Source organism: Mercenaria mercenaria, unplaced genomic scaffold (assembly GCF_021730395.1).
Source record: "Mercenaria mercenaria strain notata unplaced genomic scaffold, MADL_Memer_1 contig_1939, whole genome shotgun sequence".
NCBI lineage: Eukaryota > Metazoa > Mollusca > Bivalvia > Venerida > Veneridae > Mercenaria > Mercenaria mercenaria.
In genome coordinates this window covers 13,092-38,317 of record NW_026459959.1, presented here as the reverse complement: position 1 = coordinate 38,317, position 25,226 = coordinate 13,092, and the positions used below count along the sequence as shown (strand labels likewise).

The 25,226-nt window shown below is 31.3% G+C and overlaps 1 protein-coding gene across 1 annotated transcript in view; it reads right to left on the bottom strand.

The window, feature by feature from the left end:
* LOC128552011 (putative uncharacterized protein DDB_G0289963) overlaps positions 1-25,226 on the bottom strand; it is a gene marked incomplete at its 5' end in the record, with an annotated part of 51,634 nt that overhangs the window by 15,785 nt on the left and 10,623 nt on the right. The window contains 3 exons of the mRNA XM_053532997.1: positions 161-313; positions 6,014-6,512; positions 9,838-9,966. Of these exons, the coding sequence (XP_053388972.1) occupies positions 161-313; positions 6,014-6,512; positions 9,838-9,966 (781 nt within the window). The remainder of the gene's footprint in view (positions 1-160; positions 314-6,013; positions 6,513-9,837; positions 9,967-25,226) is intronic.

Below are 25,226 nucleotides of genomic sequence, written 5' to 3'. Positions count from 1 at the left end.
ACTACTTGTGAGTGAAGTAAAATGTAGTCAGTCAGAATGATTTTAGGGCTCAGTTTCATTTTGATAACAAATATATATTACCTATAATTGCACATGTTTCGTTAAAGAAATTATATATGTAATCCACTTCTGCTAAATGCAAATTATATGGAAATATTACCCAGTGTGTGCTTCTGCGCTGACCATATTGGTGTTTTCGGGATTCTTGCTTTCATCTTCTGAATTTCTTGATTTCTTTTTCTCAAATTTGACATCATCTTTGCTGCCTGGCTTGTTCTCAGACTCAGTCGTCGTTTCCGTTACATCCATCATCCTGATAATACAAAAATATTTGATTAATATCATGCCACAATCTGATAAAAAATCGCTGACCAGCCGGACTGACAGTGCATGGACGTCCTGGCAATATGCACAGGAAAACTAAATATGCGGAAAAGCAATTATGTTGCCAGATATAGTTCCATGAAAAATCATAAGTTTTGTTTCAAATGTTTTAAAGATGTAGAGTTATATTTATTATGCTTGATAATGAAAAGTGTGAATATCATTTTAACAATATAAACAAATTAATGCCACAAACTATCAAAATAAGTCAATGCATATGAGGACAATGCGCCACAAACCAATTTTGTAATAAATACTTCTCACGAGCTAAAATGTAATCTGAAAATAAGAAAATAAACAATAAAAACCAGACACATGTGGTTGTGTCTTTAAGGACAGATAGATGATATTTAAGCATCACACAATATCATACAGTCACAGAAATTCGTAAACCGTGCCAACGTGATGCTTTTACTTCTTTTTCGTAATGAAAACTGTACATGCAACTGAAAAAAAAAACACTTTTAAAACAGTAAGGAAGTGTAAAGACTGACAAGTTTCTGCGTTGAGTGCAAACAAACAAAAAAGTCCTAAAGCAAGTGCGAGAACGCGGCGAATGAAGTCATCGTGACGGCTTCCAGTAAATTTTGCAAAGTATGATATTCGCTGTAAGAGGATTGATGACACTAAATGTAAACTTCACTGTCAGAGCGGAGTTTCACTTTCTTTTGAGTGTTGAATATTTCTTTGTAAGTGGATATATAAAAGATAAATCCCGATGCTAGGCAGAGTCTTAATTCATATCAAATATGGTAAGTAGTACTGGTAAAATTGAATGATTGGCCAGTCCATTTTAAAACTTCATCAGGTTAAAGGTTAATAAAAAAGGTTAAATTTGGGAACAGAGTAACAATAATAACGGCCCAGACAAGTAAAGGCATCATATATGCACTTTCTGACCTCTCGTGACTGAACTTTCGTAATCACCGTAGATTAGTTTTTACAGTGTACAAAAAATCTAATATATATCATTACATATTTCAATTAAAAAAAAAGCAAAAGAGAAGGATAGGTTTCCCGAAAGCACAGGGCACAGTAAACATAGCAGCTAAAAAAGGGTAATCCAGAGGGTGTATCAAAAAGTTCTATTACGGGGCCCCAAAAATTAAAACGAAAAAATGTACCGAAGTAAAACCTTTACATACCCCTCAAAGTATTCCCCTTTAACAGAAGTGCACCTTTAAAGACGCAAAATTCATTGTCTAAAAGCGTCAAAGGTAGTCTGCGGTTTGGTATCTGTTTTAAGTACTGTTGGATTGAGCTTCTATGTGTACTTTTATTGTCATGTGAACGCTTTGACAAAATATTCCTGAGGCGAGGAAATAGAAGAAAGTCGCATATACATAAATTTGGAGAATAAGGTAAGTGTAAAAGTTTTACGTTTTCGGCTTAAAACCAGTAATCTGCCGCTTTTTCTTAGAGAACGTCTTGACGGAATCAGGCGCGGTGTTCTCGTTGAAACTGCTAGACTAACTAATAGATTTTCATATTTGACAAAGGATCTGCACAACGGAGCCAAATGAATTAAAGAAAATTGTATTTTTGCGCTTTTCTGACACTTTGCTATATTCATTCTCCTCCATTACTTTTTGTCTTTGTGGTTCAAACATACACACCGCATTTTATCACCTGTGAGTTTGGTTAGTTAGACTATTCTACAGACGCGATTTTTAGAGTGCTTAAGCAGATTTCCGGATCATTGAAATTTAGCCTTCTTCTGATCATATGTCAATAAATGAGGGAAGACCTAAGTGCTTTGTCAGAATAATGTGAAATGTTCCTTCTGAAATCCCCTTGCTGCTAGGTATGTCTTTAACATTTGGTTTGCTGGATGTTTACCCGCATTTCACTTTTCACTGCCTTAGCCATGTTGAAACAAAGAAAGTAGAAATTGTATATGACTCTCAATATTTCAAATCCTTTTAGACTTTGTGTAGTAGAAATCCTCTTTACATACATGTAGCAAAGAAAACTAACATTCATGTACTTATGAATGAAATCGTATCAGTAACAAAACTTTAAGAAACACCCGTGTATGCAAAGGACAAAAATTGCACTTTTGATTGCTTCTAATCTTGATCTTATAATCAAACGGACTCTGGCCATTTACAGAAAATGAAATGTGCATGAACAAAAGCTTTTCTTAGTTTTATCTTTTTTTTTAAGTTTACTTGTCCGATTGATAACTTTTTAGTGCCGAGGGCTTTGTATTGAAACTGCAAACAAAGATGCAGGGCATTGTGAAGAAATGTCGTTTACAAAAACCAAATGTCTACTATGATTCCTTTTTGTATTATCTCATAAAGTTTTTACCGGAGCATAACTCAAAAGCTATAGAAGGAATTTTGCGAAACTTTCAGAGGCCATTGAGAGGAAATGAGGAAATGAAGTGTATCATGTTTCTTCTTTCATTTGGTAACTTGAGAAACTTGAAAATTTTGAAATGGATTTTTTTTTACTTCATATGCGTGGTAAAGAACTGACAAGGAACTGCAGTGTTTATAAGCTGTACTGTTTCATACATATTGAAAATAGAAATTCGCGACAACACTCTTTTCTTCTCTAACTAATACGATTGTACACCAGTCATAATTTCAAAATAGTTCCTCTTCTTGGCCACCTTTTACACGAAACATTTCCTTTGTTTGGGGATGGTCAAGCCAAACATGGCTTTTGTTTTATAAGATATTTGTCCCCATAACCTTGACATTATGATTGATGAGGACACTATGTACCGTGACAAATGGACAGACGGATGGACAGAGGTGCCCCCAAACAGACATGTAATTTACATTTAAAACTTAATTCAAAAACAATAAGTTTGTTCTTACTGTGAAAAAAACATCCTAATGTGCACGACATTCGTACAGTTTTATGAATTTATACCATACATGTTTTGAGATAAGTGCGACACAAACGTTTAAGTCCTGTCTGAATATTTGACTCAGCAAGAGGCAACGAGACTGATCTCACTGAGTAAAATCCCACACTAAACCAAACCATAAGTACGTAACTTCAAATCCAACATAATATTCTTGTATACTCCGAACAATGTGGGACAATCGCTACACAACCTGTTAGCTCTACCTGTTGCATGCATATCTAAGTCAAAGTTCATAGGTCTGTTCTAGGTAGAATCCCAAACAAAACTCAAAATGTACATTTTGACATGCTTAAAAGCTTTTGGATAGTTGCTCCTTTACGCGTACTGTGTCTTTATTTCCAACACAAAACCCCAAGTACACAACATGCTGAATAACATTCCTATACATTTTGAAAGTGGGCAGGGGGGTTCCGTGACCGAGTCGCTAAGATCGCTGACATCAAATTACTTGCCCCTCACAGATGTTGGATTGAGTCCCATCGAGACGTGGACTTCCTCATGAAGGGAAACCATCCAGCTGGCTTACGGAAGGTCGGTAAATTTAACCGGGTGCCCGCCCGTGCCGTGATGAAATATTGCACGGTGGTGCGCCTTCGGTCGTCCTTTACCATTAAAACTGGAAAGTTGCCATATGACCTGAACTGTGTCCGTCTGACGTTAAGCCCAACAAAACAAGCAAACATATACTTAAATAGAGTCTTTTTCAACAATTTTTCAGTCATATAAACGACAGTATCCACCTGTAGCAGTGAGCGCAATGCCAAAGTTTATTATGATGCCTCATTAGAATATCATACCATAGACCTGTGACCAGATATCCAACCTTTTCACATTATACTGTCATCGGGCTCACAGGTCTAAGTATCATTTTAAAGTGAGGAAGCTACTTGTACCATTTTTCACGTCTTTGGTATGACGCGGGCAGGATTCGAATCCACGACCTCTGCACTTGAAGCGTGCGATCTACCACTAAGCTACCGAGGCTTAAATAATACAATGAAGACAATTTTCAAAATTTTCCACATGACCATGCAGTAAAATTAAACCCACCTAGATATTCTAATAGCGGGTCACCATTGGAACATTATACGGAATAACCGGGTATTCTAAATCAGGCCGGTTTCTTTCATCTACAGATCTGCCGGCTGTGCTATATGGTATGGTCGAAAGAAGGAAAGTATACGGCCACTTAACGAACAATTGTAAGAACTGCTTCAAAACCTACCCTACGGTTAAGGAAAAGAGGTCGTTAGGAGATGTTGCTGTTGTCGAGTCTGATTACATGTACCAAGCTTTTACGTATCATAAGAACTCAAAAATTATTTGCATGAAAGTATCTGCAGGTGAGATGATGTCTTCTTTTTTTCAGATTTTGCCGTCATACCTTTTCAAATTTTGCAATCTTTTGAATACTTGGTAAAAAATCACCAAAATTACATTTGAATGGAATTGTTTCGAAATCAGACAAATAGGGTCTGATAAGAAGGTTTAAATGTTTCGACTATATATATGTACAGGGAGAAGTTATTATGCCCAAAAGTGGCAAAGGTTTTGATAATATCAATAAATTGAACAACCTAAGTAATTAAGTAAAGGATTACCAAATGATCATGATGATCATTTATTTGTATCTGACATTTTCTTTTACATGTAAGTTTCCACTATATACATAAAAAGAAAAAGTGACCATGTCCCCGTCCCCCATCCCTCGTGGCAATGTTTCTTGACAAATGAATATAACAATTTGAACAATTGTGGTAGATGGTTACCGAACAAACATTTATAAATCATATTGAAGTGAGACGAGCAGGTTCTGTTAAAAGTCTTTTAATGTTTTCACAGTATGTATATATAGAGGAAAGGGACAAAGTCCCAATCATGGTTGTGTTGTGCGAATAGTCATCCAACAGAATTAGAAGAGGGCCACCTAAGAGTCATTTGTATGAAATTATTTGAAATAAAATCTATGAAGACTATTTAGAGGGGAAGAAAATGGAATCGAACAAAATAATAGCAGGGTCGGTTTGATTAAATCGGTTTATGACAGACCATGAAACGTGAAACATAATTTTTGCCGAACTGCACATGCTTTGAGACATCTGTTTATACATACCAGCAGGTAGACATGTTAAGACTTTGAATATTATCACCGAAGGGCAATTGTTATATTATTCTAATAGCCTGTGGTTTCTGACAGGATTTGTACATGTGTAAATAAGTATTATGATTCGACAAGTCTCTTACGTTCTTTAGCTATGGCAAAAACAATTTTGTATGATGGGAATTGTTTTGAACATAGAGGATATTTCATGAGTCTCTTTTCATAGTGAATTTATTAAATGAGTTGAATAAAATAATAAAATGCCAGGCTCTGCCGATCATTTTATCAATTTTTTTCAACGAGTTTAATACATTCCATGTGGAAAGTCACAAATGTAATATTCTTTTTATCACATGCTAGCTTTACCTGTCAAAACATCAAATATTCTACCTTCTTTTACTATATAAACAAGTCAATTTAACCAACCTCTCCTACACTATAAACGATTTAAAGTGAAACAGTTGTTGACGGACTACAGACCGGGGGTGGCGAGAAAAGCTCATTCTGAGCATGTTGACTGAAGGGAGCTGAACAAGAGTAAGACTTGCAATAACATTGTTCAACAAAGTTCTCTACAGCTTTAGTTATGTCAAATTCTTGCTCATGACCAAGTATCGAAACATATTTAAGTGAAATGAAATTACCCTTGTGGCGTTTCCTCAAAATACGATATATGATTTTGACTATCCGACACGTTCTGTTTACGCTCAATATTAAGTTCTTGTGAACTGTTTATTATATTTTCGTTATTTTGTGATAGCTGCTTAGTTCTCGAATTCGTGAATTCACTGTTCTCCTTCTGGCTCTTTTGTTTATTTATCTTGACTTCACTATTTCCTTTCATAAATGCCTTGCGTTTAGTAGAATTTTCACCTGACGTCAAAGATCTAGAATGTTCTTCTGTATCTGTTTCTATTGGTTTGACATCAGATGCCGATACCTGATTGTCTTTTTCACTCGAACCGATTGCCTGACTAACGAACTGATGGATCTTGTCCCATTCTTTTTTACGTTCTTTTTTATCTCTCTTTGAATTTTGTTTTCCAGTTTCCTCTGTTTTGGTATTTGTTAGTTTTGGTTTGCTTACTGAAAGCAACTGATGTTTCTTTTTCTCGGTAGTCAACTGCTCTACGTGTATGGTACCTGAATGATATATTATCGAGTAGGTAAAAATATAATAAAATATAAAAAGAAGTAAATTTCCTATTCCATAATGTGAAATGAAACATAAATGGCATTGATTTTTTTCCAGTTACACCGGATGCAATATTTTCACAAGTGTTTGGACATTTGAGAAGAGGTGGGAATTGTATCAGTGACTGACGCATCGTACGCATTGTAAAAACTTACATTTATGCAGTTTGAACCGAAGCAACACTTTTAAAATAAACGTTAATTTAATTTGTCATTCTGAGGGATAAGCGTGAAATGTAGGCTCAATAACAATTTATATCTCCAATGAAAAAGATGATATTTGTTTCGAATTATCTTTCATCGAGTGAGCACATGTTTTCAAACTTATTCATGATTTGGCGCTAAAAGGCATCGGAAAAGAATTCTGCAATAACTGTGCTACTATTATATGACATATCATTTCAGTGTAATAATCATAAACAGAATATTTTAATACATATTTTGCACACTCTGAATAGAATTTAAGGCTCGCAATATTTTTCATTGGCGTCTACTCGCTCCTAAATTATTTAAACGGACGTGTTGCCAATCTTCACGCTGACGTCAATTCAACTTAGTTTTTTGCTCGATATATACGCTAATGATAAAACTTTTTTTATTTCAACCATATTTTATACACACAAGATCGTGAAATAATTCGATGGACGTGTAACGTCTTTGTTGTGTTTAAATATCATAAAAATGGTTCTCCTATAAATTGTTTTCTTAACAAAAGCAAGATAAGTACCTTACTGTGCTTCTATGATAACTTGAATACGCGTCCGATATGACTTATTAGAGAGTTTGAGATTTCAACCTTTGCCTTCCCCTTCAACGTCTCTTGCGAAGTTAACGTATAAAGTTGAAGTTCGATTAAAATTCCTTGAGATTTCAAACTTTAGAATGAACCTTACTTCTTTTAATCTACTTCTTTTAATCTGCCCATTCAATTTATCCGTAATTATGGTCGTTTTTTTCCCGTGCATTTTGATATCTATTGTCCGAAAGGACAGGACTTTTACAAGATGCTTTAAAAATGAATTTAAATAAAAAACATTTCAGTCAATATAATCATCGCATGGATATTAGTGCGATTACGATAAAAAATGCTAAACAATGAGAAAATGTAAAAACTCGTTGGTATTGCTCCGAACATTTAGGTTTTATATGAAATGGTGTTAGTATACAATGCGCGATTGTTAATTATACATGAGAGGAAATAAAATTGAAACTCATATCAACGTATTCTATTGTTGATGGTGTTCTTGAAATTGGTTAGAGGGACACCAACTTTGAAGAGGGGGTCACCCATTTCAGGGAGGGTTGGGGTCACACCGGGTTTTAAGACCGATTTTCTTTGTAAAAGGTAAGAATCAAAGGGGGGATTGACCCACAATGCCGCTTTGCCAGGCTCTGGGTCCGTGCATGTAAAGAATGGAGTTATCCTATACGGCTAACAGGAGGAAACTTCTCGCAATTTGATATCATAGATCTGAAATTGTCTGATATTTCAGAAGAATTTTCTGTCTTTAGTTACTAGTACCATTTTATATTTATAATTAAAACACAATTGTCGTATTAAGTGTCAGACAGAAACGGATTGATTTTATTTGAAAGTGAAAATGAAATGTTCCACCAAATGATAATCGCGCGTTATTATTTATTTTTCAAGTAAAATGACTGTCATGTCATGTGCCTCCATCCAGTATTCAGTCTTTGATGCAGAGTGATGCGGACAGAGTAGATGCAAAAAGACTGTAAGTTTTGACTTTCGTGGTATCACATCTCCGGACGTTCAAAACTTCCCTTCATACGACAAAAAGGCCCATCTAGTATAATCGATACCAACTGGGGACACAAATATGCCGTAGAAGTTAAAGTTTGAACAAAATCTCAAAGTTTCTCAAAATCAATTGATGAATTCATACTTCCAGGTATAATTCAATGCATTTAGTTAAAATCACTAGCCATACAAAACTTCATTATTCTCATACTTGTTGATAGTGTTTCGCATCAAATTTAGTCTAATTATACATATGGATAATCGAATAACTTAATAAGCAGAAATCCTGAAATTAAGCTTTTTATTTCAGATAGTAATAAAGAGAAGTCTTAGGCCTACTTGATATTACACGGAAAACTTTAGTAGCAACGTCTGATATAGATAAAATACACGCATATCGGTGACGTTTTACCCAAAATATATATGACAGACGTTGAATGTGGAGGCGAAGGTTGAAATCTCAAACTCTCTATTTTCAAAGGTAAATTAGATCTAATACGTTATTATCAAATATTTGGCTGACAATTTACTTATCTAAATATAATTTAGGAACTTATAACTTTTCGGAAACGTGGCTAAGCTTATAGAACCATAACGGTTTTTACATGTAATGGTATAATATAGATGTAGGTTCTAATCAAGTGTTTTAGCTACTTTTCTGTCGAAGTCGTTCAGAATAATTTTAGCGAATTGTTTCGCTATGAAGAATCTCATTTTTAGAAGCCCTAGCGTATAGTCTCAGAAGGTTTATTAATTTTTTAACTAAACCATTTACCTTATGAGAATGTAAAACTAGAACGTAAATGTATAAAAATAGATATATGTCAGAGTAAAACTTGCATCTAATCATTAAATTTCAGTGCCATTAGCAGCTCTATACACCACTGTACGTTACTTTATATTCAATACATGTATTATGATACAACTGGTATTTGATACAATAGATTTACCAAGTACGTTTAGTAATCATCGTAGTACAATTCGACACTGTAAAGTTAACGCAAAAGAAAATACAAGGGTTGCATATACACTTGGCCATCAAGATAACAATGCATTTTTACTAATTAGTGGCAGTATTATTTGATGTCTTGCTTTAATGACCTTTTCCTTAAATACATTTTTTCCACAACATTATTTCAATGTAAAAAAAAATATGGTTGATTTTGTTATAGTAAAAAATGAAAACATAAGTATTTTGATGAATAGTGTCTTTAAGAAACTGACACATAATTAGGTCAAGTTTGAAACAGTGTACCATTTTAAACACGCTGGTTAATAACAGGAAAGACGTTGATAGTGTCCCTGACGAATTATTTAAACATATATAAAATACAAGTATAGACCACAGTGGTCTCGGAAGAATCAGTAACATAGTAACGGACTGCAGTTTGGTTTTTAAATTCAGCAAGTTTTTTAAACTATTATTTGTAGTAACAGCGAGAAATGTGTCAAAATGTCATCCTATCCGTTTTAAAAAAGAAAGGTCAAACAGACGAATAGTTATTTACTTACAGTTTCCACAGTGGTAGATACGTATCAACCAACCACAAACTGGGAAAAGTCCAACGAAAGGAATGGTGGAAAATATAAATCGAACCTTCTCGAGTTTTGTCTTAAAATGTGTATCACCTTCGGTATCCCCTGAAGAAAGAAGTAATAACAATACCATACTGTTTAATGTTTGTTTGTATACAATTACAAGATAAGAGTCATGAAGGCAATGAGCCACTCTCCTGATTGCTTTAGTACATGATTGGTGACGAACGGAAGTCTGAAAAAGCTATATACAAGGATGCTACAGACTTCAAGTGTCACATGCAACTAGCGGGTTAAGAATAATATATTAGATCTGCCACACGGACCTATTATTTTTACCCAAGATAACCGCATTTCTCACTAACTAAAGACATCATAAGATTAAACATTATACATGGAAATTATATATTTTGAATGTCAACAAGTTATTTGTTTAATTCAACCTAATGGCATAAAATTTGATCACAGACAACCTGGTTTCAATTTGACTTTGAAAACTTCGCAGTGTCTTATGATTTGACGTGCCAGTAGTAACCGATTTTGATTCCTGATGACCAGTTTTGATTGTAATTTTTGTCATGGTTTGGTCCAGGTTTTGAATAGATTATCAAAAAACATCAAATTATAGATAGAGACTTAATTGTCTTACGACTTTTAGCCGTAACAAATCAAAGAGCACAGCATTCTGTAACGAAAATCCCAACTGCCAATGTTCCGATTCAAACCCATGTCGCTAGGATGCTAGCTTCATGCTCTAACCTCTGGGCCAAAGAGTCGACTCCCTGACGCATGTATCAAACATTGGCTTTAAATGTGTAGGCTATGCGTAAGCGACCGTAACACCTTCCCTCTTCAAAGAAGTCATCATTTATGATGCCGTGTAAGTCACCTGGGCATAGAAAAAGTTTTCGGCACAAGATAAAGCCAGTATCCCGGACGAGCCCACATCTAACGACTTTTACCCGTAACACATCAAAGAGGATACTTAGTATCCTATGAGGATGCCTGTGGCGTGATTCGAACTGGAGTCCCTTGGGTGCTAGTCTAATGCTCTTACCACTGAGCCAAAGAGTTGACTCCCTGACGCAGTTGTTAGTGGTTGGATTTAAACATACAGACTACACTCAACAAAATTCATAATCGGTCAGTTTATATTGTATTACTTTTTTGTTAAGAATGCATGTATTCACACGAAATTTCACATACCATCATTTGAATAGGTACTGCAGCTAATTATTTATTTATTTTTGACCGACTCACGACCAAAGTAACCGCATTAGGCGTTTTGACGAATATTACATATTTTGCACGTGCCGGACATGTGCACCAACATGCACGTGTTCGTTTGCACTTCTGTCATTACTGACGAAAGCCCTACTAGAAAAACACATATCATGGTGAAATTGACACAAGAGCAATGCGATCGAGCTGTCGGAATGTTGCTAGCCGTGACAGATTTACGACACATGGGTAATGGTTTTTGTTTCAAAAGAATTTCTTGTGAATACATGCACTATTAACAAAATAGTAATACAATATAAACTGACCGATTAGGAATTTTGTTGAGTGTATGCGTAAGCGACCGTAACAATGTCCCGCTTCAAAGAAGTCTTCACATGTCATGACATGTAAGCCATTTTGGCATAGAAAGTGCAATTTTCGGCACGAGAAAAAGTCCGTATCCCGGACAAGCCCCCATCGTACGTCTTCTAGTCGTAAGAATTCAAAGAGCATATCATTTTATGATGAAGATCCGAAAATCAGTACTGCCTGTGGCGGGATTGGAACCCGAGTCGCTCGGGTGCTAGTCTAATGTTCTTACCACTGATTCTGGCTTTAAACGTACAGGCAATGCGTTAGTGACCGTAACACTTGTTTAACATAGAAGCTAAACAGCTAAGCTAAAACGATTGTAAATTTACTGGTAGCAACATTGAATTCCGGAAAAGGACTGCATAAAGGGGCCAGACTTTCGAAAGGTTTAACACCGTTACAAACTCAACATTTTCACAACACTATTATATGTCTTCGTTAAGCTGCGTTTGTTATAATGTTCCAGAGCTGAAATTTAAAAAAAAAATCAAACACGAGGTTTAAGGGTAAGACAAACTATATGAGCAGGTTTCATTTAGATCAGAAAGAAAGTATAGGGTCTGGAGAATTAAAATTTTTTTTCTTTGGCTTATTATTAATGTAAATATATTGATCAAAAATAAAATCTGTAAAAAGATCCTTTGGAAGCAAATAATGCAATCAAGAAGAATAATAGCAGATTCGGTTTGATTGAATCTGTTCATGAGAGGTAATGAAATGTGCGACACCTCTCACGCCCCGCTTTGCACCGGCTACATTTTGATCATAGATAACGGATGTTCGAACTTGGCCTGGATCATATAGAGACAAACATTCTGTAATGATCATGTTTTTAGAATGCATAAAGACAATTTCTTATTTGTTCTGACTGATAATCATGTAGATCAGGTATAAAATGTAGGGATAATACACGTTTTTTTGTGCTTCTGCAGACGTTAATACATAAAACAAACGTGTATTGTCGCTATTCTTGCATAAAAAACATAACACGACGACTTAATGCATTGTTTTCATATGTGATGACTTTACGATTCCGGTACATTTTTAGTTACCATTCGGTTGTTCTTGGAAACGGTAAACATATTTTAAATATCCATAGCCAGGGCACACAGATCAACATCACTATCAAAAGCGTGATTTGAAGGGTTTTGAGTATCTTATTTTTATTTCCAGTTATTACAAACGTTATATTACCCATAATATAGCATATTACTTAAAAATTTGATTAACAGGAACACAATTTTAAGAATAATAAATTTACATTCGAATTATTTTGAGTACGAACACATTTAGAGTGCGGATGAGTACGAGGGTAGTGACTTTTTTCAAGGTTTATTATATGAATTCTGCGAAAAATCAGGTATAAACATATCGACTGATACTAACAAAAATCATAAATATAATACCTAAAAACGAGCAATAGCACAAGTTACACGCGATACTTATTTATTCACAGTTATTTACAATAACTGAACAGACGCTTTGTAAAGGGAGTGAACTCTAAGAGAAGCTAGTGCGTACATTGATGGGGGCAGTACGTCTGGGGTGGAAACTAATACAGCTAAACATACTATGGATTGCATTGTATCTATAATGCTACAAGAAGAGGTTGTTATGGAAGAAACAAGACACAGATGCCAAATATCAGTGTGCGCAAAAATACATACGTATGTCCCTGGCAAAGCATTTCCAAAATAAAAGTCGGGTATTAACAGCACGTGAATTGCCTTGTTTGCACACGATTTTTCTCCCGTTAATACATAGGCGGATCCAGTGAAAAAAGTAGTTTTTATACACGAATATTGTGCTCCGAATTACCCGAAATGACCCAGTTTGAATCCAATGAATGCAGTCGAACATTCCGGTTTGATATGTTTGTATAACAAGAAGAATTTGTAGCTTCTGGAGTTATAATATGATATAATTTCAGACCTAGTTTGTAATGAAAGATGACCTCGTTTTTAAATTGACCTTTTGTATGAAGACAAATTCTCTGACCGGGTTTCCCTATATAACATTGTTTTTGTTTGGGATTTATGCCGTTTTTCCAACAGTATTTTAGTTCTGTAGCGGACAGCAGTTAATTTAAAGTGCTCCTGGATTCTGTACCAGTACAAACCTGTTCTCCGCAAGTATGTGCCAACTTCCCCACTTGAATCAGAGGAGGAGGATAAGTAGTATAGTAATTGTTTGTTTTGGCACTTTAACCCCACTTAACCTTTTGACCACTTCTAAAAAACCGACCAATGCCGGACAATTTAAAATCCACAGGTTTTAAACCCAACAATTAACCCAACCCTAAACTTATAATACTAACTCGCGAAGCTGAAACCTTCGAGGTCTTTGACCCAGTCAGACCTACAGTCTTCGGTTGCACTCGGTACACTTGTACCCTCAAAATCTAACGACACCGGTGTCATTTTCTTTAACAAGTTTATCAATCAATATCGTTTGTGAGCTCAATGTAAAGCGACACCGGTGTCGTTCTATTGGTATTTACTTTCATTCATAAAGTTAACCGATATGTTTACTTTGTAGTACAATCCCGTTTAAACTTCCCTGTTTTGTTTGATTTTAAATTTGATACGTTTGCACTTTTACTATTAAACAAGTATTACAAGATTTAAGTACAAACAACTGAAATCACTCAACCGTTTGAGTATGCCATAGGCATATGCATGATTGAACATACGCTTTTGAATATTGTTTATACAACATATTTGATCTTATTTTCAATTAGTAAGTATATTATCAGGGTACACATAGTAATTAAAACTTTAATTAAACTTTTAATCAAAAAGTCTGTTTCTATCATAGGATACAGGTTCATCCGATATGTAGAATCTGATGTAACTACCCATCAAAAGCATAGATGTTAATTCTGTAGATGCTGAATCGTTATAAGGATGAATATCAAACATTGTCCCTTGTTTTAGATAAATTTTAATTTTTTTCTTATACATAGATATTAACCGATCAGTGTCAAAGTCCTCAGCTGCCTCAGCTGTTATTTTTACATTATCAAATATATTAAAAAATAAAACATCATCCTGAGGCCTTAAATTCCGCCACCTAAATATAAAATGTGATATTGGGCTTTTAGTCGGTTTATACGGTTCACCCGGGGAGCTCGCACCCTTTAATAAAATCTTAATATCTATTATATAAGTTCCGGTTTTTCTGACTATAAACACACCACTCAAAAGCATATCTAGTACATCTATTTTATATTTTTGGTTTATGAGTATAAAATTTTCATAATCTACGAAAATTCCAGGTCTTACTTCAAATTCATTTAAATAATTCAAACCGGCCATATTTTCATATGTTGAATGTATCCAGACACCACGACGGTCAAAATACTTTTTCATTTGTATGTAATCAAAAGTATGATTATAATAGTATTCAAAGAGAAACACTTCATGTCTCACTTCCTCTACCCTTTTTTCTATTTTCCTGTCTTTCTTTTTAAGTTTAAGAATTATTTCAGCTAAATCATCAAGTCGTTTTGTTGTGGCAACTTCAGAAGCAGATAAACTATCAACAGTATTCTTTGTTCTAGCTAATTGTGTTTCTTGTTTTAAAAAAACATTTTTTACTTTTGTAATTTCTTCAGCATTAGTGGTAATTTCTTCGACATTAGTGGTTATTGCTTTAGTATTAGCAGTAATTACTTGGGTATTAGCAGTGATTGATTCTCCTTGTTTAGCTGATATTTCAACTACAGAGTCCAAATCATTTATTATTTTTTTAATTTGATCATTAATTATGTTAATTGCTTCAGTATTAGCAGTAATTAACTCTCCTTGTTTAACTGATTTTTCAACTACAAAGTCCAGTTCATTTTTATGTTCTTCAACTTTAGCATTAAATTCATTAATATCTTCTTGTAATTTTTTTGTAATATTACTTAAGTCTGCATACTTTAAATTATGACGGTTGTCAACAGTACTAATCCAAACTCGAATTTGTTTTTTAAAGTCATCTATTTTAGAATTAATTTCTTTTTTAAGGTTATCTAATGCTGTGTCATGATCATCACCTCTTTGTGAAGCTGCCTTTTCCAATTCAGATTTATATTCTGCAAATTTATTTGAAAATAATTCTAATAAATCTTGATTCCCTTTTGCCATTTCAGTATTTAGTTTATTTATTTCTGTTCTAATTTCTAACTGATACATATTTTGTAACTTTTTTTCAGCTTCAATAATCTTGTCTTTTAGTTCTTCATGTTTAATCATACTATCTTTTAATTCTTGAACTTGAGTGTATAAAATGTTTAAATTGACTCGAAATAATTCTTTTATGTTTTCATCTGTCAAATCAGATTTCTCTTCAAGTTCTTTAATAGAATCAGTCATAGCTTTCATTTCTTCTTCAATTTTACCTTGTAATTGATTAATTAATAATGAATTCTTTTTAAAATCTTTTGTTAATTCTTCAATATTCTTTACTTCTACTTCTAGTGTTTGTTTTATACTTTTGACATCTTCAAGTTTATAGTCATCTATTACACTTTGATTTTTTTTATACACAAACCGTCTTGAAACTGCATCGTTGGGTTTATCTGGATTTCCTAGGTTGATTATTTCATTACCTCCCATATCTAATGCTCTGTTCATTGTGTTATCAAGTTCCTTATTTCTGTGAAGATACGATTCCGTTTCCTTTTTAAGCTTTTTGAATTGCTTTTTAGTAGCATAATCACTTAAATCAATATCAAATTTAACTTTACTTATACTGTCAGGTTCACTTATTTGTTTTACATCATTAAAAACTCCCATTATATAATTATTATATATTACCAGTAAAGTTTTTTCTTAAAAACTTCCTTGGTTTGTCAATATATAAGAAATCATATTTTTGATTTGTTGCATTAGCAAAAGTATCACGATCTATATTTTGTTCATTACAAATCCTATCATTTTCCATTTTACCTGGACTTTCAAATAAAATATAGTGTGAACAGTTGATACGGATATCTTTTGGTGTTTTATAGTAAGACTGACTTAAATAAATAACACAGCAGTTTTTGTGACGTCCTTGAATAAAGTATTTTGTTATTTCATTTTGAACTTTTTTATCTTCACATACAAAATCATCAAATATTACTACTTTTTGTTTTTCTGATTCAAGATTCTCACAAGGTTCAATTTGGTTGGGATCAGCTGAATATTCAAGTATTTCATTTGGATCTACTTTAATTTTTTTTGCAATTTGGTTTAAGTTGTTAATTAAATCTTGATATTTAGATTGTTCTAGGTTTTTAGCATATAAGTATAATTTATCATAATATATAAGAGGTTTTCGAAGTATATGCATTAATGTATTTGTTTTTCCAGATCCAGAAGATCCACATATTAACATTCTAAAACATGAATCTGGCATAAAAGGATATTGCTTAAATTGTTTAAAGTTATTGGATTTATCACTTTTTGTATCATAATTTGGAATTTCCATTTATATATAATAATACATTATTTTACAATATCTTACATTATTTTACATTATTTTACATTATTATATAAATGCAATCAAAACTTAATGAAATAAGAATAAGAAAAAAATTAGTCGGGCAAAAGATGAGAAATCTTAGAGAAGAAATAATGAGAGAAAAAATAAGAAAAGCTACAAATCGGGATATGTATACTGAAATTTATAAACCAATTACTGAAAAAATAGAAAGTCAAAAAGAACAATTATCAAGTCAGTTAAAAGCACTACCTGGAATAAAACAACAATTGGCATTAATTCCAAAAAGTATATCAGAAGATTTGACACAAGGTATTGCTGAATTAACTAAAGGAATGCAAGATGAATCTAAAAAGCAACAAGTTTTAAACCCGACTCCCTATACACCAATAGATTGGGGAGATGAACCAGCTGGATGGGTTCCTCAAGATGAACTTAAAAGATTAGAAGATTACGGAAGAGAAAAGATGGGAATAACTGAAGAATCAGAAGAATTTCCTGAAATTGTTGAGACAAGACCGAAAGAAAAGGAAATACCTACAGTAAATTTGGATGCTGGTTTGGATAGTAATGTTTTAAAAGAATATAAATATTACAAACCGTCTAAAATGTTTGACTTTTTTATTGCAGATGAATCTAATCCAGATAAAATAGATAAAGACGATCTTAAAGCTACAATAGATGATGTTACTGAAAATATTCAAAAATTAAATGGTTCAATAACTGGCAAATCAAATTCAAAAGATCTAAATAAGCAAGAAAAAGTAAAAGAATTAAAACATGATCGAGATGAACTCATAAAGTACAAAAAACGGTTGATAAATACTTTTAATTTAGCTCCTACATACGGAAAAGGAATAAAACATCATAACCCATATAAAGTTTTACCAAATGGACAATATGGTAATTTAATTATTAACTTAAATAAACTTTATGGTCAAAACAAATTAATTGCTAAGGATAGAATAACTGGAAAAGAAGTCATTAACACTAAAGTAGATGATGATTTAATTGATTTGATTAATAAAAGATATAACAATAATAAAAAACATTCAATTCATTCAAGAAAAATATTCAAAGAATTAACAGAAAAGTCAGGATTACCTATCAATAAAAGATCTATGAAATTTAAAAAAAGTAATTAGGGGACAAGGTTATGACGTTTGTCCATGTAATCCAAAAGAATTGGTTAATGACTTGGAGTTAATTTGTGGTTCAATTGATGCTGGAAATAATAATGAAGAACTAAAAAATGAAGGTATTAGAATAATTGATGAACTATTAAAAATGAAAACATTGTTACCAGAACAACATGAAATGTTATATAAAAATTATTTTTCTTGAATTTAAACTTTATTTATATATAAATGGAACAAAAAATAGTATTAAGTTCTGAAACAGTTAAAGATAATAAAAATACTCCGAGTGATTTTACAATCAGATTTAGTCGTTCTTTAATTTTAGATAAAAATAAAACTTACGTTGTTGGTTTGGATAGTATTAACACTATGACCTACTCTTGGCATAATATTAGTGATGAATATGACAATAAAAGAATTCGTTATCATAATGGTAAGGATTGGAAAGATATTATATTTACAAATGGTTCTTACAGTTACACAGATATTAATAATTATATTAGGGAAACATTAATAAGTAATGATGATTTTGAATTTAATAAATCAGAAATTGCTCCAATAAGTTTGGAATTTGATTTAAGTAGTTTTAAGATTTTGATTTCAATTACAGATAATTTTAAGTTGGATTTGGAAATATCAAATTTTCATACATTGCTTGGATTTGAGAAAAAAAAATTAGAAAATACTGAATGGGGAACTAAAACACCAAATATAACTAACTCTGTGGATACAATTTACATTCATTGTGATCTTATTGATAATTCACTTGTTGATGGTAATTTCAGTGATATTATCTATGCTTTAAGTACTGCAGATTTAACAAGAGCTTATCCATTTACAAAAGAACCAGAAAGAGTTGGATATTCTGAAATTAATAAATATATTATAAATTCAATTAGAATATATATTACAGATGTATTTGGTAGAATAATTAATTTTAATGAGGTTGAAACAAGTTTTACACTAATTTTAAAAGAAATTAATTAAAACTAAAGTTTTAAAACTTTTATTAAAATTTAGTTTTATATAATGTACAAAAAAGTTTATGACAAAAATAAAGGAATATTTATTTATGTTGATGCTCACACAGGAAAAGAAATCATACACGGGACAGGTATCTTTGACACTTTAACGAAATTGCTTTCAAGTTCAGCCGCATCTTCAATTAGCACAGCTGGAAAAAAAGCTTTGGAAACAGCAGGAAAAGCAGCACTTGAAAGTGGAACAAAAAAGGTTGGAACAGAAGTTGGAAATTTAGCTGTAAATAAAATTTTTGAAAAACTTAAAAAGAAACCTGCTCCGGCAGTTGGTAATTTAATTGCCAAGGAATTACAAGAAAAGAATAACAGTAAAAATAATAATAAAAATAATAATGATAATGAGGAGGATATTCATATGAGAATAAATAGAATATTGTCAGGATCTGGAGCTTTAGCTCGTGCTGGAACTTCAGCTCAACAAAAACGTATTAACAGATTAATTTATAAAAAATAAAAAATAAAATAAAAAATAAAATAAAAACTAAAGTTTTAACTTTAATAAAAAATATAAATTAATATATAATATATACATGTTTAGAACAAAAGAATATTGTGAAAGATATGAATTAACTCCTATTCAATTAGATACAGCTTTAATATCAGTCTTGGGAAATAATGTTAAGCAACAAAAAAACGGATATCACTTTACAATTAATGATAGAAGTTCATATTTTGATTGGTTTAATGCTTATTTTGAAGTAAGTTTTAAAGTAAATAAGCTTGCTAATGGTAATAATTACGGTGATGGAGATCAAATTGCTCTAATTAATAATGCAGCTTCATTAATTGATCAATTAGTGGTTAAACAAAATGGAAAAATTGTATATGATTGTAATAATTTATACAAAGTAATAAATGTAAAGAGTTTGGTTGAACTATCTGAAGATTATGCAAAATCAACTGGAACAAATGAGTTTATTTATTTAGATACTACTGCTACTGCTGCCGCTGATAATAATTCGGGTTTTGCTTCTAGGAAGTTATTAATCCAAGGTGGTAAAGAGGTAAATGCTAAAATTCCATTAAATAATTATTCATTTTTTCAGGGTTTAGAAACTAATATTTTACCTCCAAGTCAAATTCAAATAACACTGCAGCTGACAGATGATGATGAATTAATTTTTAGAGCTAATGCTGCTGATCCAGGTAGGGTAATTGTAACAAAATTAATTCTATGGGTTCCACGTTTAATTTTTAATGAATTTGGGTTTGATCTAATTACTACTGAAAGATTTAAAAAAGCAAGATGGTCATACCTTAGGGAAATGGTGACACAATCAACTGATACACGACAGACGAACATAACTTTTAGAATAACAGCTGGTGTAACAAAACCACAACATGTATTTGTTTATTTACAACGACCTGATAAAAGTAATGCACAAAGACAGAATCCACATTTATTAGATACATTTAAAGTTGATGCAGCAGATGATAATGTTTGTACTTTGAGCTCTTGTCGTCTTGAAGTTGGTAATGGTGTTTTTTTATCCAGAAACAGAATACACAAGTATATCAAGAATATATGATGATGTAATTAATTATTATTATAAACAAAATAATAAGACTACTGGAAGTCTCTTAAATCGATCAAATTTTCAAAGTTTGTTTGGATTTGTTCATTTTAACTTGGAATATAAAAAGGAAGTAACTACAGAAGATCCTAAACACATTACATTAACAGCTAAATTAAATGTTCGGCCGGCAGCCAATATTCGTGTTTACGCAATTGTATTGTATGAAGAAACAGTTGAAATAAATACTATTGGAAATGAACTTGTTATTGTTTAAATAAAATAAATATAAATTATATATAATGAGTATTAAAAACACTGGGGTTGTAAACAACCACACATCAAATTATATTGAATATAAAGTTAACCTTACAGATGGACAAAAGAAAAATTTAGCACAAGCTTATAATAATAAAATTCCACATACTTTTAGATTAAAACATGAACAATTACGTGGAAACTTCCCTTTACTATTAACAAAAACACAAATTAATCAAATTAAAAAAGCTGTTGCAAATAAGAAGGGATTAGAAATTACAATTTCGAAAAAACAAATGTCCAGTCAAGGTCAAAATGGTGGATTTTTAGGAGCTTTGGCTGGTTTGTTAGGAAAAAACAATTCTTCCAATGGCAGCAAAAATAGCTCCAAAAATATTAGCCCCTTTAGGCATTGGTGCTTTGTCTGGGCTAGCCAGTACTGGTGTTAGTAAAATACTTGGAAATGGTATTATTCAGTAGCTAATGATAAGAGAAATATGATATCACCGTATCTTACACCTAATCAAAGAAAACAATTAGTAGGATCTGGAGTGATTAAATTAACACAAAAACAAAAACAAGACGGTGGGTTTTTAGGTATGTTGGCTGCTAGTCTAGGGATACCTTTGATTACATCTTTGTTAAGTGGGAAAGGACTACAGATTGATTCTCAACGGAGACCTTACAGACGAATTCCTATAGTAAAAAAAAAATAAAATTTATAAACAAACCAATATCTAACTTTGAAATTGAACAATGGGTAAAACAATTAAAAATTAAAAACTTTAGGGGTGTATTTAGTAGAAATAATTTACTAAAATTAAAAGAAAAGGACGAGTGTGGAATTATAAATTTGGACGACTCTGTTGGTCCTGGAACACATTGGGTTTGTTACTTTAATAATATGTACTTCGATAAAACCAGAGGTTTTCTGAGAAATGCTTTGTATTTCGATCCATTTGGACTTCCTCCGCCGAAAGAAGTAATTAAGTATATACCAAATGTAAAATACAACAATGTTCAATATCAAGACAAAACAAGTATACTCTGCGGATATTATTGTTTATTTTTCATTAAAATGTTACAAGATAAAGTACCGTTGTATGATTTATTGTATAAAATACTAAAAATTCATAATCAAAGAGTAAATGAACAAACTATTATAAATTATTTTAATAAAAAAGGACATGTAAATTAAACTTATTAAAACTGTGTTTTTATTTAACTGGAATAATTAATATAATGGGAATATTCAATAATATAAATGAAAAAGTAAATAAAATAGAAAGATGGACGTCAGTCCCTGAGAGCTGGAAGCTCACACAAATTAAAAGAAAACCTCCATTGTTCTTAACATGTTATACCGAAGATACCGATGGTGGATTATTTCAATGGAAAACTGTAAATGCTAGTCCTGGTTTAGTTCAAAAAGGTAATAATGTAAGAATTAATTTTAATTCCATCTTAATTATTCTTGTTGATGCAATTAAATTAGATAAAGGAGAAGCTAAATTACAACTAAAAAATAAAGAAAATGTAATTCTTCAAAGTTACAATGCAAAAAATAACAGAAAAAATGAATCTATTTCTATTAATTATGCAAATGAATTTAAAATAAATGATGTTATTTATATTAATTCTTTAAACGTTATGAATATTCAGTTAACAATTTATGGTTCTATAATTTAAGAGTTAATTTAAGTTTTAATTTAAGTTTTAATTTAAGAATTAATTTAAGAATAAGCTAATGTATCAATACCATTATCAAGAATATATCTTTTATCGTCATAACATGATAAAGATGTTTTATTTATAACATAACTGGAAAGATTGTGTTTATTAGAACGAATAACTTTAAAGGTGTGATTACTTTGGGTTGAATTAAACAAAGTATCTTTGTAATTTTTATGAACTATTGTTTTCTTAACAACAAGTTTTTTAATTCCTTTACATTTTTTAATGTTAATCTGAGCTTTATGCTCACATGAATTTTCTAATAAATAAGAATACATTTTACTTCTTAATCCAACAAATTCAACAATGGGAATGCCGGCAGCTTCATCTTTAAATTTTCCAATTACTTTTTTATTATTATCAAAATAAAATTTTGAGTTGTTATCGTAATCACTATTATCAAATAAATCTTTGTCCTTATAAAAATCCTCATATGCATCTTTGGTTTTTATTTCATAACATAATGAATCAGTGTCAGTAAACAATAATTTACAATTACCCTCGTACTTTTCCTTAATGTAATTATAATGAAAATCATACATTAAATATTTTGATAAATCTAGAATGCACATTCCAACATAACAAGGTCTGTTTAATAACAAACTTTCTTTTATTCTATGAATACCAAAAAGGTTAGAGTTAAACATCGTTGAACTAACAAATGAAGGTTTGGCTATGTATTTTAATAAAATATTTTCATCATGTGTTAATTTAATATTAACCCTCTTACGTAAATTCTCCATCGTCTTACCGAATACAGAATTTTTCATTAACTTAAAAAAGTCCTTTTCAAATGAATTTTTTGCTTTAGATCTTTTTTGAGTATTAAAATCAATATACTTTTTTAACCAAGATGTATCAAAAGTTAATATTTTATGTATTTTTGTTACTTTTAACCCTAATTGTGTATATAGTTCAAGATTTTTAAAATGAACTACATAATTTTGTTTTTTCATTAAAGTTGGAACTAATTTTTTTACGTTACTTTTTCCTATTTCAAATTCTGTTTTAATATTTTTACTATAATCAGAAAGCCATTGATCTGGTATTTTAATTTTTTCAGGAGCTAAAGGATAATCATTGTGGGTTTTATGAAATTCTTTTGGATATTCAAGATCACATTCAACTATAAAGTTAGTTTTACCTTTTGCAATTAATTTCTTGAATTGTTTTTCGAATATAAATTTAAAGTTTCCAGAGGGTAAAGGTTGACACATAGCCCAACCGTAAAGGTTATTGGCGTCGAGGTACATAATGTATTTGCTTTCTTCTTTTGAATTATAATCTTTCATATATTTATTGTTTGCTTTACTATATCTGTTTGAAATATAACTTATTCCTCCTCTCAGTCCCTTTTCAATAAAAAGATACATATCAATATCAGTTATTAAATCTAACTTAATTCCAGTCATTTTTAACATTGCATCCCAAGCTAACCCAGGACTACTAAAATAATGACAAGGATCTAATTTGTAGTACTCTAAACATAATTTTCTAAAATTTTCGAATACATCAGCTAAAAGTAATACGTCAGTTTTTAAATATAAATCATGATAATCTCCCATTGTTTTTATTTTAAATTTTTTCCAGATATTTTTAGCATGTTCGTATTCATTATCAGATATGTGTGTTTCATTTAAAATTGAATAAAACTCTTCTTTAGAAGGTAATTTTGTTTCTTTGAATTTTTTAAATGAATCCATGTAATCATATGGATAAACACCTTTTGTTTTTAATAAATTAATGCTTTCACAATCAAATTCTTGAGATAAGTATTTAAATTCTGGAATATTTTTTACTAGGTTATCCAATGATTGAGACATAAATTGGAATGAATCAATAAAGACCAAGTCAGAAATCATAAATGCCATATATCTTTCCATATTGTTAGGAATAACATTAATTTCTTTTTTAAATTTCCCTATTTGTTGCATAATAAAATGACCGTCATAACCTCTTAAATTATGAAAAATAACAGGAATTTTATGTGTTAGTTTAAAATTAATATTACATTCTGAGTGAGCACTTCCTCTGAATTTTCCTGTTATATGACAATGATCTCGGACCTTTGGTCCATTTTCATTTTCCTTATATTCTTTTTCACAGATATGACAAAACTTTTGTTTTTTAAATTCACTTTCATCTTTTTTAGACATTCTTAGTTCTTTGTTAAAATGTTCTTTAAATATTTCTTTACAGTATTCCTCTTCCTCAAGCATTTTTTCAATAAACTTATAAACTGCATTAGGACCTCTATAAATCTGGGTTGGTTTAGTATATTTATCGTCATAGCAACAAACAACTTTATAGCCGTAACCACAATCTATATGATTTTGATATGGTTCAGTAAATGAAGATTCAGTTGATGGTAAAGCAGTTAAAACTTTTTTAGTTATTGATTCAAAATCAGCATAAATTACAAAAGGTACTGCTAAACCTTTATGATAATTTTTAAATTGTACTTTACTTCCCTCTTTTGGCATTTTTACACCTTGGATCCCATTAATAGCTAAACAATTTGGAATATGTTCATTTAATATTCTTTCTTGAGTAAAATGTTGTAAGCAACTTTTACAAAAATGTTTCTTGTTTGTATTTTTTTTTGTTATTCATTA